This window comes from Vicugna pacos, chromosome 7, assembly GCF_048564905.1.
Source record: "Vicugna pacos chromosome 7, VicPac4, whole genome shotgun sequence".
Lineage (NCBI taxonomy): Eukaryota > Metazoa > Chordata > Mammalia > Artiodactyla > Camelidae > Vicugna > Vicugna pacos.
In genome coordinates, this window is record NC_132993.1 from 61744035 (window position 1) to 61761892 (window position 17858).

Consider the following 17858-nt stretch of genomic DNA (forward strand, 5'->3'; position numbering starts at 1 on the left):
TTTCATCACTGGATACATCATTCTTTTCAGTTGAGTTTTGTTTTGTTTTGTTTTTTCCTGTCACACAAAAGGTAGTTTGTATTTTGGGTTTTTTCCACCATCTAATCAAGTTGATCACACATTTTATCATATTTGGTTTGTGAAAGCCAGTTGCTTTTGTATCTATTGCTATTTTTATTACATGAATACCAATTTCTTTTAACCTGTAGCTTATTCTTAAGGCACATATGACTTACAGACATTCAAATGTATTCTATGATAACTCACTTTCTCCCCTCAAGCAACTGTTTCTCTGTTTCTGCTGAGCCAGTTAGGTTTTCAAGACACTTGAGCACAAGCAGGATGGTGATAACAGTAAGCATTTATGAGATTCTACTTTTCAGGTCTCATTCCTAGCACTGGGATACAAGGATGAGAATGAAAGGCAAACTCTCTATTCTCACAGAGCTTATATAACAGTGACAGGATCAGAGAAACAAAATAAAACTGATAAACACACTGGTTTCAAATGATAAATGCTATAAGCATAGTTTGTAATACCATGAAGTCATAAGAAGCCTTGAGTCACCCCAACCTTTAATCGACAGGCAGAGGAGGATAGATTGATTGAGGAGTCAACCAGGGAAAAACCAAAAAGAATGTAGTGTCTTAAAGACTAAGAAAAGGCATCTCAAGAATGACGAGGGATTTGAAATTGTTAAATACTCCTGAGAGTTAAGACAAAATGTCGATGGAAAATGTGCTCTTTGGGGAGAGCCAGCTGCTTTGTCTTATGTATTGAGAGGTCCAGTGAGATGTGACAGCATGATGAGTTGCACTGACAAGAGCCCTTCCTGTTCATCCTCTTCTCAGTATCCAAGTTTACTGAGTGGAATGTGGGGAAAGGAAGGATGAGGAAGTGGAGGGAGACAGTGAACATAATGTTTCTGATAAATTTTGCTGAAAAAGGCAAAAGTGAAATGGGGCCCTGATAGGAAAGGGATGGAGAGTCAAATAAGAACTTTAAGTTTGGGATGAAGAAAATCAGACACAGAGCCCTCCAAGTGGAAACTTAAAATTGGGTGTATGTGCTGAAGGATAAGAGAGAGGCAGAGCTGATGTGGCAGAGGAATGAGAGGAGTGGAATCTCTGTGAAGGCAAAAGAAGGAAGGACCCAGAGCAAGGAAAGAGAAGAGAACAAAGGACAGAGACCAAATGACCAACCAAGGGCTTGGGCTCTGACTTGACCAGGGCATGCCCTCCTTTGTAAAGGGAAGGAAGGCAGAGAATACAGGAGATTCAGCTGACTGGTTGGAACAACTCATCCTTCTCTGGCTGGTTCAGTACATCTAGTCCAGTCTAGTGTACTCAACTCTAAGACAGATCTTTCAGTTCAAGTCAGTTTTCCCCCCAGCTGATAGTCAATAAAAGGGGAAAAAAAAAAAAACAGTGGGAGTGCTAGGAGATATACGCCCCTTTCACACGGCAGCTAATGCCTTCTCCTGCCCCCCTGGGCAGGTTGTCCCTCCTGTGTGATTTAAGATAAAAAAGCTTTTCCACATAAAGCGAGAACAAATGAACATTTGGAGGGCTTATGATACTTCAATAAGTAATGTTTATCTAACATGAGATTTGGGCTAGAGTATAAAAATGACAAGATTTTTGCAAGAAAGGGTATCTTTATCCACTTGAAAGGTCAAGATCCATTACTTTCTGCTAAATATAGACCTGAAAATAAGGTCTTTAGTGATTAACTCTCTCAATCCTCTAATCTGATTATCAATTTCAGCAGATGTTTCTCTTAGAGCATTATAGCAATGTAATTAAATTGTAGCTCTCTGTTCTCAATTATAAAGTTTATGTTTGAGTAAAAAGGAAATCTGAGCTAGAGCTGTCCCGGTACTGAACTAGGGTCGTGAGCACATCTTCTATAAAATGAGCCTGCCTTTGGTCGCCAGTGATGTGGAAGAAAGGATGTGAGATTAGGGGAACAGGATTCAGATTGCCTGTGCTAGCTGTATAGCTTTGGCCAAGTCCCAGATCTATCTAAAGCTTTAGCTTCCTCATTTGCAGAGTGAGGAGAGTAAAGCATTTCTCTCAAGTGGTTATCATGGGGGATTTCATGAGTTAATGAATGCAAAATACAATGCAAACTCTCAATTAACATTATATCCAGTGTTACAGTTACTGCTGTTGAGGGTCTCACATGGTATCCAGGAATTAGGGGAAATTTCTCTTCCATTCCCCATTCTTACCATGCCACTCTCCAGTGGATTAGCAACCCCGGCTAGAATTCTGGGTTGGCAGTGAGGCTGCATTGTGCTAGAAAGGTCTTGGGTAAAGTAGTCCAGAATTTGTACCAAGCTTATGGGTGCTTTACATAGATAAATGTGCAGCAACCTGAGTGAGAAAAAAGATGTCTGCATCCTAAGTAGGCATAAGGGAACATACACCCAGGAAGAAGAGAAAGGGGGTGTCTGAAATTCTGCCCTCCTGCAGAAGGCAATGTTTGCCACAGCTGCAGCTCCTAAAAGAACCAACCAAAGCAACTAGCTGATGAAGGAAAGAGCCGATGTCCCCTGGGATAGAAGATGTCATGTGAGATGTGTTTGTGTGGATTGGTTTTAAGTGTGAATTGAGATCTTTGCTCTAATTTTATTTATTTCCTCTTCCATAATCCCATAGAACCTGGTACAGATTTTTAATATTATACTAAGAACACTACACTGCAACTGGGTTATACAGTGTTCATCTGTCTACTCTATTTTGCTGTGAGATCCCTAATGTGTTAATTCATCTTTTTATCCCAAATGTCTAGCACAAAGTTGGGCACATTTAAAATGTTTAACCTGCTTATTTTTTGAATAGGTAGATGAAAGAATGCCCATGGTAAGAGATACATTCTATACCCCATTATCATGTTCTGCCTAGGGAGAAGGAAAATAATAAAACTAGGCATGGGGAATGTCTCATTCTTTTACGTGGCTCCACCTCATTGTATAACACTCACACATGTACTCGGTGTCCGACAGAGGGCCTGTTAGAGTAAACATTTCCTACATGGCCCAACCCGCTAGAAAAACGTCTACTGGGTGAAGGAGTTGTCTAAACTTAAACAAAACTCTAGTGATTCCTAATCTCCCAGAAGAGAGTTTAACTGCCTTCTTAGCAGATGTTCAAATTCCTTGTCAGTGCCAGCTGGACTCATTTCAGATTTTATTTTGACAGGGCAGCAAGAACTTTAAGAGGTTTATCAATGTAACCCCTTAAGCAACTATGTTATGGTATGTGCATCCCCAAATCACTAGGCTAAATTAATTCTCCTCATGTACTCGGGAGCTAGTCATGCCACTGCTCCCTGAGGTGTCTCACAGAGAGGAAGACCATCTGCCTCAACCCCTTCCTTAAAGGCATGGTCACCTTTCAAGCCTGTGGGGCTCTCAGAGGATAGAACATCACGCTCGAGTCTTGATTCTCGGAGCTATGGTGTTCCAAATCAACTTCACATCCACTTGTTATGGGGCCCACGTCGGGGTGGATATGAAAAAGAACAGAGGCAGGGATCTGACATGTGCCAAGCTGCTCCTGAACTCATGGTAGCTTTTGTGTGTTTGCATTCCTGATGTTCAATGTTCTACTCTACTTGATATAGTAGAAAGAGCCCAGGTCTGGGTATGTTAGAAAGGATACAGGGCTGAGTAAGTTGCAAGAATTTGGGTTCTAGTCTCAGCTCTGCTAACAACTAAGGTAAGTAAACATGACCGGCCATTTCATCTTTCTAAATCTCGATTTATGAATGTAAAATAAAAATACTGAAGCAGACGGTATGTACAGTTCCTTTCAGCATAGTAAATGATAAGAACTCCATGCCTTGTTTTACAGACCTCTAGACTATTTTGAGCCTCTGTGTTTAGCTGCGGCTACCAGAGCTGTCACTTGCTCTAACAATGACGAATCAATCTTGGTGACTGTTCTTCCCAGTTTCATCCAGCCTTGCACTTCCTGTTGACTTTGGATAAAGGAATTCCTTTCCTCAGCTATGTGGTAACCTTCTGGCCTCGACATTGCTTTAAGGAAATAGAAATACTATGACATCCGTATGGAGGCTGATTATGGTGGTCATATGGTTCTAAGGATAGATTCAGTAATTTAAAGTAGTCCCAGGAAATTTAGATTCCTCTTGTACTGGAAAATATCTTTTCATAGATATTAAAATACTCAAGTGTTTTGCAACTTAGGAGTAATTTCCTTCTTGATAACCTGGTTTGACAATCTCAAACTTCTAGCTACCGAACTTGTTCAATTCTCCTACTTCCCTGTCCCTACTCAGTGGTCAGAGGTGTTAGAGACACTCCCTATTTGGCATAGACCAAGGGGAGGAAGCAAAGTTAATTTCTAGAGTACCTCTGAACACGGATCTCCACCCGTGTCAATAGACTCTACACCACAGAGGGGCGAAAAGCCTGGTCTGGGCCGCATCTTCTTCTCCGCCCTGTCCTCCGCCCCCTCCACGTGCTGCACAACGGGCCTGAGTGTACTGAGCACTCTGCTTGGGCCAAGAGAATCCTAAATAAAGCTCATTTCCCCAGAAGAGACCATCACAAAGTGACGTCTGATTCTGTGACACCTTCCTCGGTGGAGAGGTGGCCTCTGAGCTCAGCCAAAGAGGAGAGCTGGTGGGAGCAAAGTCACAGGGAGCAGTCCTATCAGGCCAGCTCATGTTGTTCTGCTTGACTGTGGGGGATGCTTCATATTAAAATGTTGTGCCAAGGCTCCCAGTGGGATCCGGGACACAGAGTGTCCGGCTGGATTCTGTGCCTGTGTGTGAGGAGCTGAAGCACACCACCCTGAGTGCCTAGGTGCTTTCCCTTTAATCTGCCCTCATTCAAAAGAGTCCTCTTTTTATATGAAGCGAAAGGTGATCACAAAGCACTAGCAGCTGAGAACAAAGAATAGAAGTGACAAGAATCAGTGCTGAATGGTAAGTCTGACTTAGCCTTAGGCCTCGAATATGTTTTAGTCCATTTGGGAGCTATATTTAATCATATTCAGGAGAATGGAACTAGGTTAAGTTGGAAGTTGAACCAGCTTTCCTCCTGAATAGGTTCCTGGCTAAATGTTTGGTGACATTTCCTTTCCCTAAAAATACTCGGGTAGTCCTGGGAAGGTCTAATCTGATTCTCAGAGGAGCGTGTCTTTCCAAAACCGGCCAGCTGCCCCAGTGATCGGCATGCCAGAGTCAGCTCACACTGGCTGAAATCAATAAAATACACAAACCAGCACCTCCCTCCCCCGATTTTTTTTTCCTCCTGGCAACCTGGTTGTTGAACATGTATCCTCATATCTCTGTCATTCCTACTCACAGATATGTAGCAGCCTAACAGCACAAGTGAGAACGAGTATTTCCGGACTAGGCTAGTTTTCCTAGTAATATGGTTCTCCAGCATGACATCAGGAAAACTAAAAACTGGTTAAAGGGGTATAGTGTGCAAAATATTCCAGACTAATAACCCACTGGGAGCATAGAGATTCTCAGAAACTTGAGAGCGAATTCCTATAGGCCGCTTCCGTTATCCTCAGGAGAAGCCATGGATAATTATTCTCTTGAGAATATTAAATAGAACAAGAGGGAACGCGGGAGGAAGGGAGCACACATTCATCAAGAGTACCCGTGAAAATGTTCTCCAAAAGTATCTTTAATATTTCAGCCCTTTTTCGCTCCCTTCTCTTCGGAGACAGCCTGCACTCTGTCTAGGGAGTGTGTGCCTACTTGTACTTTAACCTGAACGCCAAACTCCCACACCTTGTGGCCTTTCTCCTGCCTTTTGAAACAGCCTACACTCTATGCAGTATGTGTCTCTCCAAATAAATCTACATTTACTCAACTGTGGCTCGCACTTGAATTCATTCCTGCGCAAAGCCAAGGACCCACACTTGGCGGGCCACATTCCAGGAACTCAACTGAGACCTGGGACATGGTCCTTCTCACCACATTCATTTGTCCTGCATCACAGGGACCTGACTCATATCTCATTTCTTCCAGGAAGGCTTCTTTTGACCAGATCTGTCCAAAATGCTTTCCTTCCCTCCCAAGTACTCTGATCTCTTGCTTAACAGGCGTGCCCTTCCTCTGGCATTAAAACCTGCCTGGCTTGGCCTTTGCCACATGTCCCTTGTCTCTCCAATTATACCCAGACGCTGCTTGAAGACAGGGATCACCTTGAGTACTTCTTTGAAGTCCCAAAATAATGGCACATGTGATTAGCACTCAATAAATATCTGTTGAATTATTTCATTTCAAAACCTGAGGGGAATCTGAAGGGAAATCCTAATTTTAATTAGGGCTTATGGGTGGTCACTAGGAATGAAGAACTAAAAAAAAAAAAATCCCCCCAAAGGCACTGCTAGAGCTCAGCCCACACCCAACGCCCCCTTTGACCAGCCTCACCTCCTGGGCCCTAAACACTGAAAACATTGACAACTCAAAGAGCAGAGGGAATAAAAGGGATGATCTTATCAAGACCATAGGACACACGGTCTGGCAACACCTCTCTAAGGGGTTAAACAGTGAGCTGCCTTTGTCTCCAACAGTACTTTCCATGCTGTTCAGTGAGGGAGGGGAAAGAAAAAAATCTTTACTATTTCATGTAAAATTTCAATGTAGAAAATTTGTTTTGTATAAATAAAAAGTTAGGCTCAGGCTAGTATGTCAGAGGAGCTATAAACTGTAATACTTGCACAGACACTAAGAAATGTACGGGAAGGGGCTGATCTGGTCAAAGCTTCAGGACTCCCCACAAGGTTGTCTCTTTATGGACTTTCATGTTTCAGCTCCAAAAACATAATTACAACTCAACATGTGGCTGACGGGGGTGTAAAATGGTATAATCATTTTGGAAAATGGTTTGGCACTTTCTAATATTTTAAAATATTTCACCTAAAAGTAATACAAAGTTGTATGCACACACAAAGCAGCTTTTTTCATAGTAGCTGCAAACTAGAAATAACACAAACGTCCAGTAATAGGACATTTGTTGTATATTCATACATTGGAAGACTAATCAATATTTAAAAGGAACAAATTATACGACAGCATAGGTGTGTCTCAAAAACAGTAGTGGAGTGAAAGAAGTACAAAATAGTACATATTTCATGATTCTATTTGCATGAGATTGAAGAATAGGCAAAACCAATCTATGGGGATCAAAGAAGAGTGGTTGTCCCTGGCCTGGGGATGGAAGGATTAACTGGAAAAGGATATGAGAGAATGTTTTGGGGTGATAGAAATGTTCTAATTATTGATTGGGAATGGTGATTGCAAGGGTATATATAGTTATCAAAATTGATCCAAGTATACATTTATATTATGAGCCTTTTATTAAATGTAAATTAGACCTCAATTGAAATATGAGTATGTGTATATATGTATAAATGTAAATAAATACACATATACTTAAATTTCTAATCTAACTACAGGGTCTAACGCAATGAGCTCAGCTCCCCTTGGCCCTATGAATTTCACACTTCCCGCCCTTCAAAGACTTGGACTTTGTGCTTCTATAGTGTGGATTCGGGCTTCAGAGTGATGCTGCAAGTTGGAATCCTGTGCAATCACACCCAGGTCATTTCCCTCTAGCTTGTGTACTTCCCATCACTGACACAATGCCCCATGTGGTCATCCCTACGCGGCCACCGCCACCGGAGAAAGTTTGAGAGGCAGGTTCAGCTTGCTGGGGAATTACTCTCCCCCACACATACTTTCCAGCGCGCGGGAGGCAGCAAGATCAGAACTCGGGGGGCATGAATCAGCCTCCCCTCCAGCCTGCGCACAGGCTCGCTCCGCCCTGTCCCGGGTCAGAAGGACGCTCACCCTACTTAAAACAGCTGGCATTCACCACGCCAGAACCCAGATTGCCTTGAGGTTGGACTCTGTGCACCCTCCTCTCGCCGGCGCACTCTAAGGATACCTCGACCCACAGGCTGCTGGAACCCAGACACCATGAACTCTGCTCGCCCCCTCTGGCTGTTGCTTCTGCCGCTGCTCCTGGTGGGGACTCCGCTGGGAGATGCTTCTCAGGCGCCACCAGGTATCTTCCCGCCCAAGGGCTCCCTCCCGACCAGGAGGCAAGGATGTGGCGGACCAAGGGGCCCCCCTGTATCCACTCTCTGCGCCGGGGTTTTCCTAGATCCCTGGCGTGCGTGCGCTGCTGCGAGACAGGGCACTCGCGCCCAAGTTTGCACTTTCTGTCTCTGCAGACAGAGGCCATTCTTCTGTGCTGGGAAGCTGCGGGGACGGAACTCCCCGGGAAGCCTCTCCCTCCACGGAGAAGTGGCTGATCTCTGACTCCCTGGCTCTCCTTCTGCAGTAGGAAACAACGCGGAGATCTGCCTCCTGCCCCTAGACGAAGGGCCCTGCCGGGCCCGGATCCCCAGTTACTACTACGACCGGTACACACAGAGCTGCCGCGAGTTCATGTATGGGGGCTGCGAGGGCAACGCCAACAACTTCGAAACTTGGGAGGACTGCAATGAAGCCTGCTGGAGGATCGAGAGTAAGTGCCTGCACGCACACTCAGAACTCTTGCGGGGCTCCTTTCACAGAAGCGCTAGTAGTAAAATAACTTAGCTTGTTTTCCAGACCCCATTTTCTACAGTAAGTTTTGGCCTGAATTTCCTCAAATACTAAGTAAGGCTTTCTGCTTTTCAGTTTCCCAAAAGTGATCACGAAGTTTACAACGACTAAGACATCTCTCTCCTAACTGGCATTTATCACAGATGGGTGAGCGTTCAGACTCAGGGAAAGATTTCACCGTAAGGAAAGCAAGGCGTAACAGTGCCAGAGTATATATAATGCATTAGGTGCAACGTTAAGTGCTTGTCAGTATTTATCATTAGGTCTAAACTTGTGGTTTTTATGCCTCTTTGAGAACACCATTTCCTCATGTTCACTGCCTATCAATCTGAAATACTTTAGTGGATTGCTATTAAAGTGTGATTTAGCTAGTTAAACCTTACTTTTGTCACTTGATACCCGAACAGGTCTCGGGTTAGCATAGGGATATAGTGAAGATTCACGATGCTGTTTCCTGGGTTTAATTTTAATTATGTTTATTCTCTCCATTAAGGCCTGTGATAGAACAAGGGGCTCTGCCTTCCAAGGAATGGAGCCCGGGGAAAAATACATATTCTATGAATAAGTCTGACAAACTTCTTATGTGGAAAAAATCAGAACATCCTGAGAGAACAGAATCTTTCCAGTGAAGTTGAAAAATTTATCATAGCTGAGTCAGGTCTGGGTCTGGAGACTGTCAAAAAACAAAACAAAACAAAACAAAACAAAACAAAACAAATAGAAAACAGCTAAATACAGTTATCCTTCAAAGTCCTTGGGGATTGGTCCCAGGACTCCACATCCTCATACCCAAATCCACAGTATTTGCATATAACCTAGGCACATCCTGACACTTTAAATCATCTCTAGATTACTTTTAATGCCTAATATAACGTAATTGTTGTGCAAGTAGTTGCCAGCACAGGACAAATTCAAGTTTTCCATTTTTTGAACCTTCTGGAAAATTTTTTTTCTGAATGTTTTCTATCTGCGGGTTGGTTAAAGCTGCGAATTCTGGACCCAGGGATACAAAGTCTCGCTGTAGCTGGATTAATGGGCCGTCTTTTGGGGATTTGCTACCCTAGAATCTAAATATGATGCCTCCCCCACCACCAGCTGTTTCTGAAAGTACAGTACAGTTTTGAAAGTAATACTAAGGCGGCTAATTTTTGACTAACATTGTTTTATGTCCTCCTTTTCCAGAAGTTCCCAAAATTTGCCGGTTGGAAGTCAGTAAGAGGCAGTGTGGGGAGCCTCAAGAAGAGTATTTCTTCAACCTAAGTTCCATGACATGTGAAAAATTCGTATCTGGCGGCTGTCACAGCAATGAGAACCGGTTCCCAGATGAAGCTACTTGTATGGGCTTCTGTGCACCAAAGAAAAGTAAATAGTACTTTTAGGGTGTTTCAATTTCATTTCTTTATTAAGACTTTAGGGTGGAAAAATTAATAATTTGACGTGGAATTAACATTGTTTTAGTTCTGGCGATTTCACATATAATGTGACCAATCTTTACACTATTGCCCTATGAGGAAGTATTGTTAGCCCATTTTCACATACGAGAGTGCAAGCAAGCTGGGAAAATTAATGACTTGCCAGTTCTCAGGGCTTGCCAGCTTGTCATGATTCAAGTTTTTGCTTCCTCTTTTGCATTGCTTCTTTAGAACTATTTCTCATCTATTTCACTTTTACACAGAAAAACGATAGTATTCATTAATGAATGACACGACTTCAGGTTCGTACGGAATCAGTTGCATATATGAGGTAGTGCAATATATATAGAGAGAGACTGAAGATGGTGAAACCTGAAAATTTCTGAAGTTTTGGTTAGATTTCTGTAGTCTTTAGTAACTGCAAATTGTAGCACAAATTGACCTCTATTCCTCTTTTCTCTCCTCCCCATTTCTTACCTGCATTCCCCCCAATGCAGTCTCTAAAATGAGGGGTTTACTTGGGCAGTATGTAATATCTATAGAGACAGACAATACAGGCATTTTCCCTAGACATAGCAGAGATACACACAAGTAGGTAAGTAAGTTCCACAAACGGGGAAAACTTGCTTTGGCAGAGACTGAGATAACACTCCATAGCTATGCTGTGTTGAATATGTGTAAAATCTCGAATTAATCAGCAGATGGTTGTTGCTGGCATTCTTTTAAATAGTTTATGTAAATGTAAGTGTTCCAGTGGCTACCTGGGAATTAGAAACATGTATTCTTGATTTATAATGGAAACAGAACTGATAAAAACATTTAAAATAGAACAACTAACATAAGAAAGTTTACCAAAGCATGTCATACATTTTCCCTTGAAACAGCCCATTTTTACCTGACCCTATCTGGTTTTTGTTTCACTTCTTTACACATTCAAATGATACAAGGATATATAGCTTCAGAAGAAATTCTGTCCACTTTGTAAAAATTTAGAATTAACAAAACATATAAGCTTTTTTGAAATTTTAGGCACAGTTTTTAAGTAGCTTCGTATAATATTTTGGATTCAGAATGAAGCTTCTATGGGATTAGATTTTCTTTGGTTACTTCAGAAGTCATCAGTTTATTAATTCTGGCATTACTGCATTTCTAATTTTATTTCTTTTTCATTAAGGTCCATCATTTTGCTACAGTCCAAAAGATGAGGGACTATGCTCTGCTAATGTGACTCGCTATTATTTTAACCCAAGATACAAAGCCTGTGAGGCCTTCACCTATACTGGCTGTGGAGGGAATGACAACAACTTTGTTAACATGAAGGACTGCAAACGTGTTTGTGTAAAAGGTAGTGAATTTTTATCTTATTCCATTTTTAAACTAACTATAAATAATTCATGAGCAAAATTATATTTTTATGTATCCATTTTACTGATAGCATATTGCCATTTCTAGACTACATAAATAGCACTTTAGGACTGATCAGTTTTGTCAAAATGCTTATACTAGCTGGCTATAATAGACAGTAGCTGTATCCTTGTTTTTTAAAGGTAGAATGTTATTGACTGGGTAGATAGTAAAACTGACTTTATAATCATTAAAAATAAGATGAGGTGAGTTAGTAAGCATGTTGGCAATGGTGATTTACAGTGAGCCTACAGACTGGGGACATATAATGTTTATTTTTATTTTGTTGACCTTAGCCTTGAAGAAGAAAAAGAAGATGCCAAAGCTTCTCTTTGCCAGAAGACTGAAAATCAAGAAGAAGCAGTTTTAACCATTTTTTTTTCTGTATGTCATCTTGTGAATGCCTTTATATCTATCTGAAGGACAATATATCTGAAGGATAACATGGTAACTCAAGTAAACGAATTGTCAGTGATTTATTCACCAGTTCTTGTATGTTACATTTTTTTGTATATTTCTTTATACATAACTAGCTGCTATTCAAATGTGAATCTATCATTTTAAATTTACTGTTCAACTATTTTTTTTTATGCGGTTAAATTCTTCCTGTGCATAAGATACAAAAGCCAATATGACTCACCCAGTTCTTGGGGTTGCTCTTCCTGATTCAGAAGATGATAGTAACTGAAAAACATAAGACAGCATAATCATGTTCTTTTAACACCCAGGGTCATAAAAGGATCAGCAAATACATTTTATTTTACATTTAAAAGTTAGATTATATTTTAGGCACAAGGACACAAACTTTCAGATGTATCAACACTTCAAAAACATATTACAAGTGTTATTATGTAGACACTGCCAACTTACCTCCATTTCTATTGTGTCATTTAAAAGATAATAAAATAAAATAAAATAACTCATTTGACTGAATTAAAAAACTAGTAAAGTTATTACAATGAGAAATGTTCTCCTCGGGGGTAAAAATTCTCTCTCTCCTCATCTATCTATCCATCCCTTCTCATGTTTAAGTTGCCGAAATTTTTGTACTGTTCAAGGTGTTTATATTATACCAAAGACAATGCATACATTTAATAGTTTAAATTCTACTAATAAAATATTCCTGATAAATATGAACATTCTAGGTAAATAGTTTTTTTTGCTTTCTCTGTAATAAAATATTTTTTTAAATTCCTACAGTTTCTTGGAAAGATTAATGTTTAAAAGTATGCCCTTGATCTGACAAAATTATAAATGCATTTGCCCTTTGCTTGAGCAATCCCTCCTTTAAAAATCTATCCCAAAGTTATTATGACAAAAAGACAAAACAAAGCAAAATGGTATATGCCATGATTGATGTATTATTTGGAATAACTGAAAACTGGAAACAAACCAGGTACTCAGCAATAGGGGGTTGGTTGAAGAAATTATAGATGAAACGTGAGCAAAATATCTATATATGGTTATCATCTGACCTTAGAATACATTAAAAAAATAGTCTAGAACAATATGGATATACACACACATGAATCTCAGAAGATACACAGATACTAAAAATGGTTACCTAATCCTTTCACACCGGTCAGAATGGCCATCATCAAAAAGTCTACAAATAATAAATGCTGGAGAGGGTATGGGGAAAAGTGAACCATCCTACTCTGTTGGTGGAAATGTAAATTGGTGCAGCTACTATGAAGAATAGTATGGAGGTTCCTTAAAAAACTAAAAACAGAGTTACCATATGATCCAGCAATCCCACTCCTGGGCATATAGCTGGAAAAGACAAAAAACTCTAATTCGAAAAAATACATGCATCCCAGTGCTCATAGCAGCACTATTTACAACAGCCAAGACATGGAAGCAACCTAAGTGTCCATGGACAGATGATGAGATAAAGAAGATGTGGAATATATATACAATGGAATGTTACTCAGCTATAAAAAAGAACGAAATAATACCATTTGCAACAACATGGATGGACCTAGAGATGACCATACTTAGTGAAGTAAGTCAAACAGAGAAAGGCAAATATCGTATGATATAACTTATATGTGGAATCTAAAAAAAAAAAAAGATACAAATGAACTTATTTACAAAACAGAAAGATACTCAAAGACACAGAAAACAAATTTATGGTTACCAAAGGGGAAATACAGGGGAGAGAGAAAGTTTGGGATTAGCAGATACAAACTACTATATATAAAATAAACAACAAGGTCCTACTGTACAGCACAGGGAACTACATTCAATATCTTGTAATAAACTATAATGGAAAAGAATCTGAAAAAGAATATATATATGCTTATGTGTGTGTGTGTGTGTGTCTATATATACATATATGAATAACTTTGTTGTACACTGGAAACTAATACAACATTGTAAATCAACTATACTTCAATAAAAAAAAGAAATAATTTTAAAAACTGGTTACCTATACAAGGAGGGAGGAAACTGAAGACTGGACAAGTATGAAGGTGAAATTTATGTGAAAGTACCTTATTTTTATCTGAGACCATGTAAATATTTTATATAATTAAAAACCAAAATTGAATCAAAAAGAATGAAAAGCATTCCTTCTACAGTTGGAAACAAACCAAAATTAGCAGAATCCAAATGAAAATCAATTAGTGGCATAACTACAAAAAGGACATACAATTATTTTCAGTGACTTTCAAAACAAGTATTTTGACTGCATCTTTGGGGGGATACAATCTAAGACAAATTCTGAAGATATCTGAAAATGCACTTAGTAGTCTGACTAGTAATATTGTTTTTTTCAACCTATCATTTATAGAATACTATATTAAACTATATATCTATTTAAAAATGTATTTTCTACTCTTTCATTGAAAAGTCCTTGAAGCAATGACAATCCAGAAGCAGTAAGTATACCTATCATCCAGGTTGTGGTCTCTAAGTACTAAGTACTACACTAAAAGGGACCAGAACTCTAAAGAGAAATCACTGAGTCGAGGTCTGGGACAGGAAATACGTAAGATGAAACTGGGCCATCTTATTCCAGAAAGCAAGGAAACTATTAAAGACTAATGAATCATGTCACAAAAACAGGAGAGTAACATTAGGGGACTTCCACTGACCTGAAAATGAGGCAATATGAGCATCAAAACAAGTAATGACCACCATATATATATACATAAATATGCATACAACATGAGTTAATAATTACACATACACATACACCTCCTTGGTGACTCTTGGAGGTTGCTAGGGTACTGTCTCATTGGTTTGAAAACTGATGAATTAAGAGAAAGAATAAAGCACTTATCCTCTTAAAAAGTTATTCTTAGAAACTAGTGTATGAGAGGAAGTCATAGATGAAAACCACCTAATACATGCACTAAAATGTTAGAAGATACGAAGGTATGAACGTATGCATCCAGATAACGACCACCTGTGGATGCGGAAACCATGGCATGAAAAACTGATGGGGAACAGTATTATGGAGAAATGAAGCTAATGTCTCTGAACCTGTGAATGATTCTAGCATCACTACCTGTGCCAATAGACATTATTCACCTCTTTATATGATGCAATAAGAAGCTTACACCCCTTCTGATGAGGTAATCTTACAGAAAGAAAGAAGAAAATTGAACCTGAAGTTAGTCAAGTCTCTAGATCTTACCAGCCATCATTTTACCAGATTGTAAGGCACTATTAGGGAAAAAGGAGCAAGTTGGAAGACGCCGGGGAAAGTTAATCAGCCAAATCCATAATGTTGGACACTCTATGGGACAAATATCTTAGTTTCTCCAATAAACCAAAGAAATTTTTAAAAGGAGGAGAAGGAGGAGGAGGTAGTGCTTTTATAGATCATGAGATGTAACAACAAAAAGCATGTCATTAAAAGGTTTTTGGCTGAGTAAGGCCTGCATTTATGACAGTTTTTGGTGGTTTCTGAGAATGATTCTAGCAGAAGGATCTTGTGTGTCTTCTGAGATTGTCGAGTGAGTGATACAGGGCCTTTGGAGAGATCTGAGGGTTCCAAGCACTACAGGGAAGCTTGATTTGATATTTTTTGCCTTTAACCCGCCCTGGAGCCAAAACCCATTGAGGATCATGGACCTGACTTAAGCTACAGCTGCAGCTTTCTTGTCAGCATGGGTAGTAGGTAGACTTCGTGATACAACTGTTCTAATACCCCCAAACCTCTGCCATTTTATTTTAATGAAGAAATAAATAAAGCAGTGTAGGACATTCTGTAATCAAAGGGAAATTCCTTCTTGCCACAATCAGCTTGAAGACAAGTTACTACTGTGGTTTCACCAGACAGCCTGATTAAAAGGAATGTCTCATTCTGTGACGTGAAAAAAGGAATGAGCTGGCTTTTAATAACTCAGTCTTTTATTGAAAAAAGAATTACTCCGGACTATCACTCATGCACACATACTGTCACATGTTCAACTATAGAAACTTCAGTGGAGCCTTCCAGATTGCCTGGATCATAGGACCTCCAAGTTTACATGCTATCACTGCCAACAGTCTTGCAGACATTCAGCTAATGATAAGGGACTGAACTTCGGCATGTCCTTCCCTGTGTTTTAACAGTGGTTGTAGAAGCTTGTCTTTACAATTTTCATGTTTCTAAAAAATGTTTAGGTCTTGAAATAAAAATAAGAAAAAGTAGAAAAGTGCAGACTTGCAGCTTTAAAATATTCACTGTCTACATATTCTGTTATAAATTTAGAGATGGAGATAAGCAAATGTGGGAATCAGAATCATCTAAAATCACTTCTTCTCCCTTCACCCACATACTCAATTGGTCACCAAGTTCATTTATTCAAGCTTATTCTAATCCAGCTTATCTTATTCCAGGAAAATTAAAACATTCTCCCAAGTTTCCTTCCTGTCTATGACTGCTCCACATCCAAACATCTACGATGATGCCAGGGTAATCTTTCTGAAAAAAAAAAAATCTTATCAGGTTATTCTTCTGCTTAAAATTCTTTAATGACTTCCAACTGAATCTTCATGTTACTGTCCAAGCCTCTAGTGTGTTGCCATTTAAGACTCCTTAGAAGTGGACCATGACATTCTGCTACAGAATCTTCTCCCCACGTTACACCATCATCTGTAACCTACAATTCAGTTGCACTAAATTATGTTCAGTTTCCAAAGCATTTTGTACTTCTTTATTTTTCTATAATATGGTTATCAAATTTTGGGCATGAGAACCATCTGGGCAGCCAGGCATAATGCAGAGAGACTCTTAAACCCCATGAACAGGAGTTTTGATTTAGTCTGAGTTTGAGTTGGGACTCAAAGATGCACATTAAAAACACTGGCTCCAGATGATTAGGATGTATGCCTGCATCACACACTGAGGAACACTGTTTCATGCCTTAGCATAGGTTTTTTGCCTTTATAATAATATCCTTCCCTCTTTACTAACTCCATGGCAAGCTGAATCTTCTTGTTGGCACAGCATTCCTTGACCCACCTTAAGCAGGTTTAACCATTTGTCTTGTGGGCCTACCTATAACTAATACATCTCCACATTGCACTAGTAGAGTACGAAATTATTTTCCTAGGAGTTTTATTGTTGGGATGTTCAGATTTTTCAAGTAAAATTAATAGGGATTTTTCATTTTAAAGTATATTATTATACTCACTGCATTCTACATAAAAGAAAAGAAAAATATAAGGATAAAAATAATCCAGTGTTTCACCACTAAGTGACTAATGACAACATTTGTCTCCCTGAAGTAGGAATAACTTAGTTAAGAGATATGAGCATTGTTACTAATTTACTCATTTTTACTCACCTTAGTGTATACTGACAAACTGCATTACAAGATTATATCAACTTATCCCCATCTAAGAATCTAATGAATGTATGCAAATACCCAACAGCTGGGTTTAAAATAAACAGAAAAACAAATCACTTCTTTATACTAAAGTGGTATCTACTCATTATTTTAATTGGTATTTCTAGGATTATTACTAATGTTGAACTTTAAAATTTTCTCTCATTAAAGAGAAAAAATTTATATCCCATTTATAATCCTTTCCATTTTTCCATTTGACTCTGTGCCTTTAAACTTAGCTTATAGTTTTTAACATAAAAAATAGCTAATATTTTATAATTTAATTTTTAATCATGAATTGTTTCAAACAGAAAATTACAGAAAACCATATAACCGACTCCATTTAAAATACATGATACAAGTTTGCCAGATTTGTTTCAGGGGCTTTTTCTATTTTAAGAAATGAAATGTTGCAAATAGAGCTTAAGACTTAAATGTTTCTCTGTCATCCTATTTCTCCCTCATATGCCCAAGAAGTTGCTCTCTCAATGTTGGAGTGTATACCTTTCTGTGCATATTTTAATGCTTGTATTATACATATATTCACTCATAGCAATATGTCACTCTGTATCTATTGCTATTATGTATTGCTACTACTATGTTAGG

At 39.1% G+C, this 17858-nt stretch overlaps 2 protein-coding genes across 2 annotated transcripts in view; one reads left to right on the forward strand and one right to left on the reverse strand.

The window, feature by feature from the left end:
- Positions 1 to 17858, reverse strand: part of GNGT1 (G protein subunit gamma transducin 1) — a 170919-nt gene that overhangs the window by 9589 nt on the left and 143472 nt on the right. Inside the window, exon 4 of the mRNA XM_031679609.2 lies at positions 12068 to 12111. The gene's annotated coding sequence lies outside the window, so the exon portion shown is untranslated. The remainder of the gene's footprint in view (positions 1 to 12067; positions 12112 to 17858) is intronic.
- TFPI2 (tissue factor pathway inhibitor 2) lies at positions 7679 to 12336 on the forward strand. Its single transcript, XM_015242077.3, has 5 exons — positions 7679 to 8066; positions 8346 to 8531; positions 9794 to 9973; positions 11198 to 11368; positions 11724 to 12336. The coding sequence occupies exons 1-5, from the start codon at positions 7979 to 7981 to the stop codon at positions 11795 to 11797; spliced, it is 699 nt and encodes a 232-aa protein (XP_015097563.1). The 5' UTR covers positions 7679 to 7978; the 3' UTR covers positions 11798 to 12336.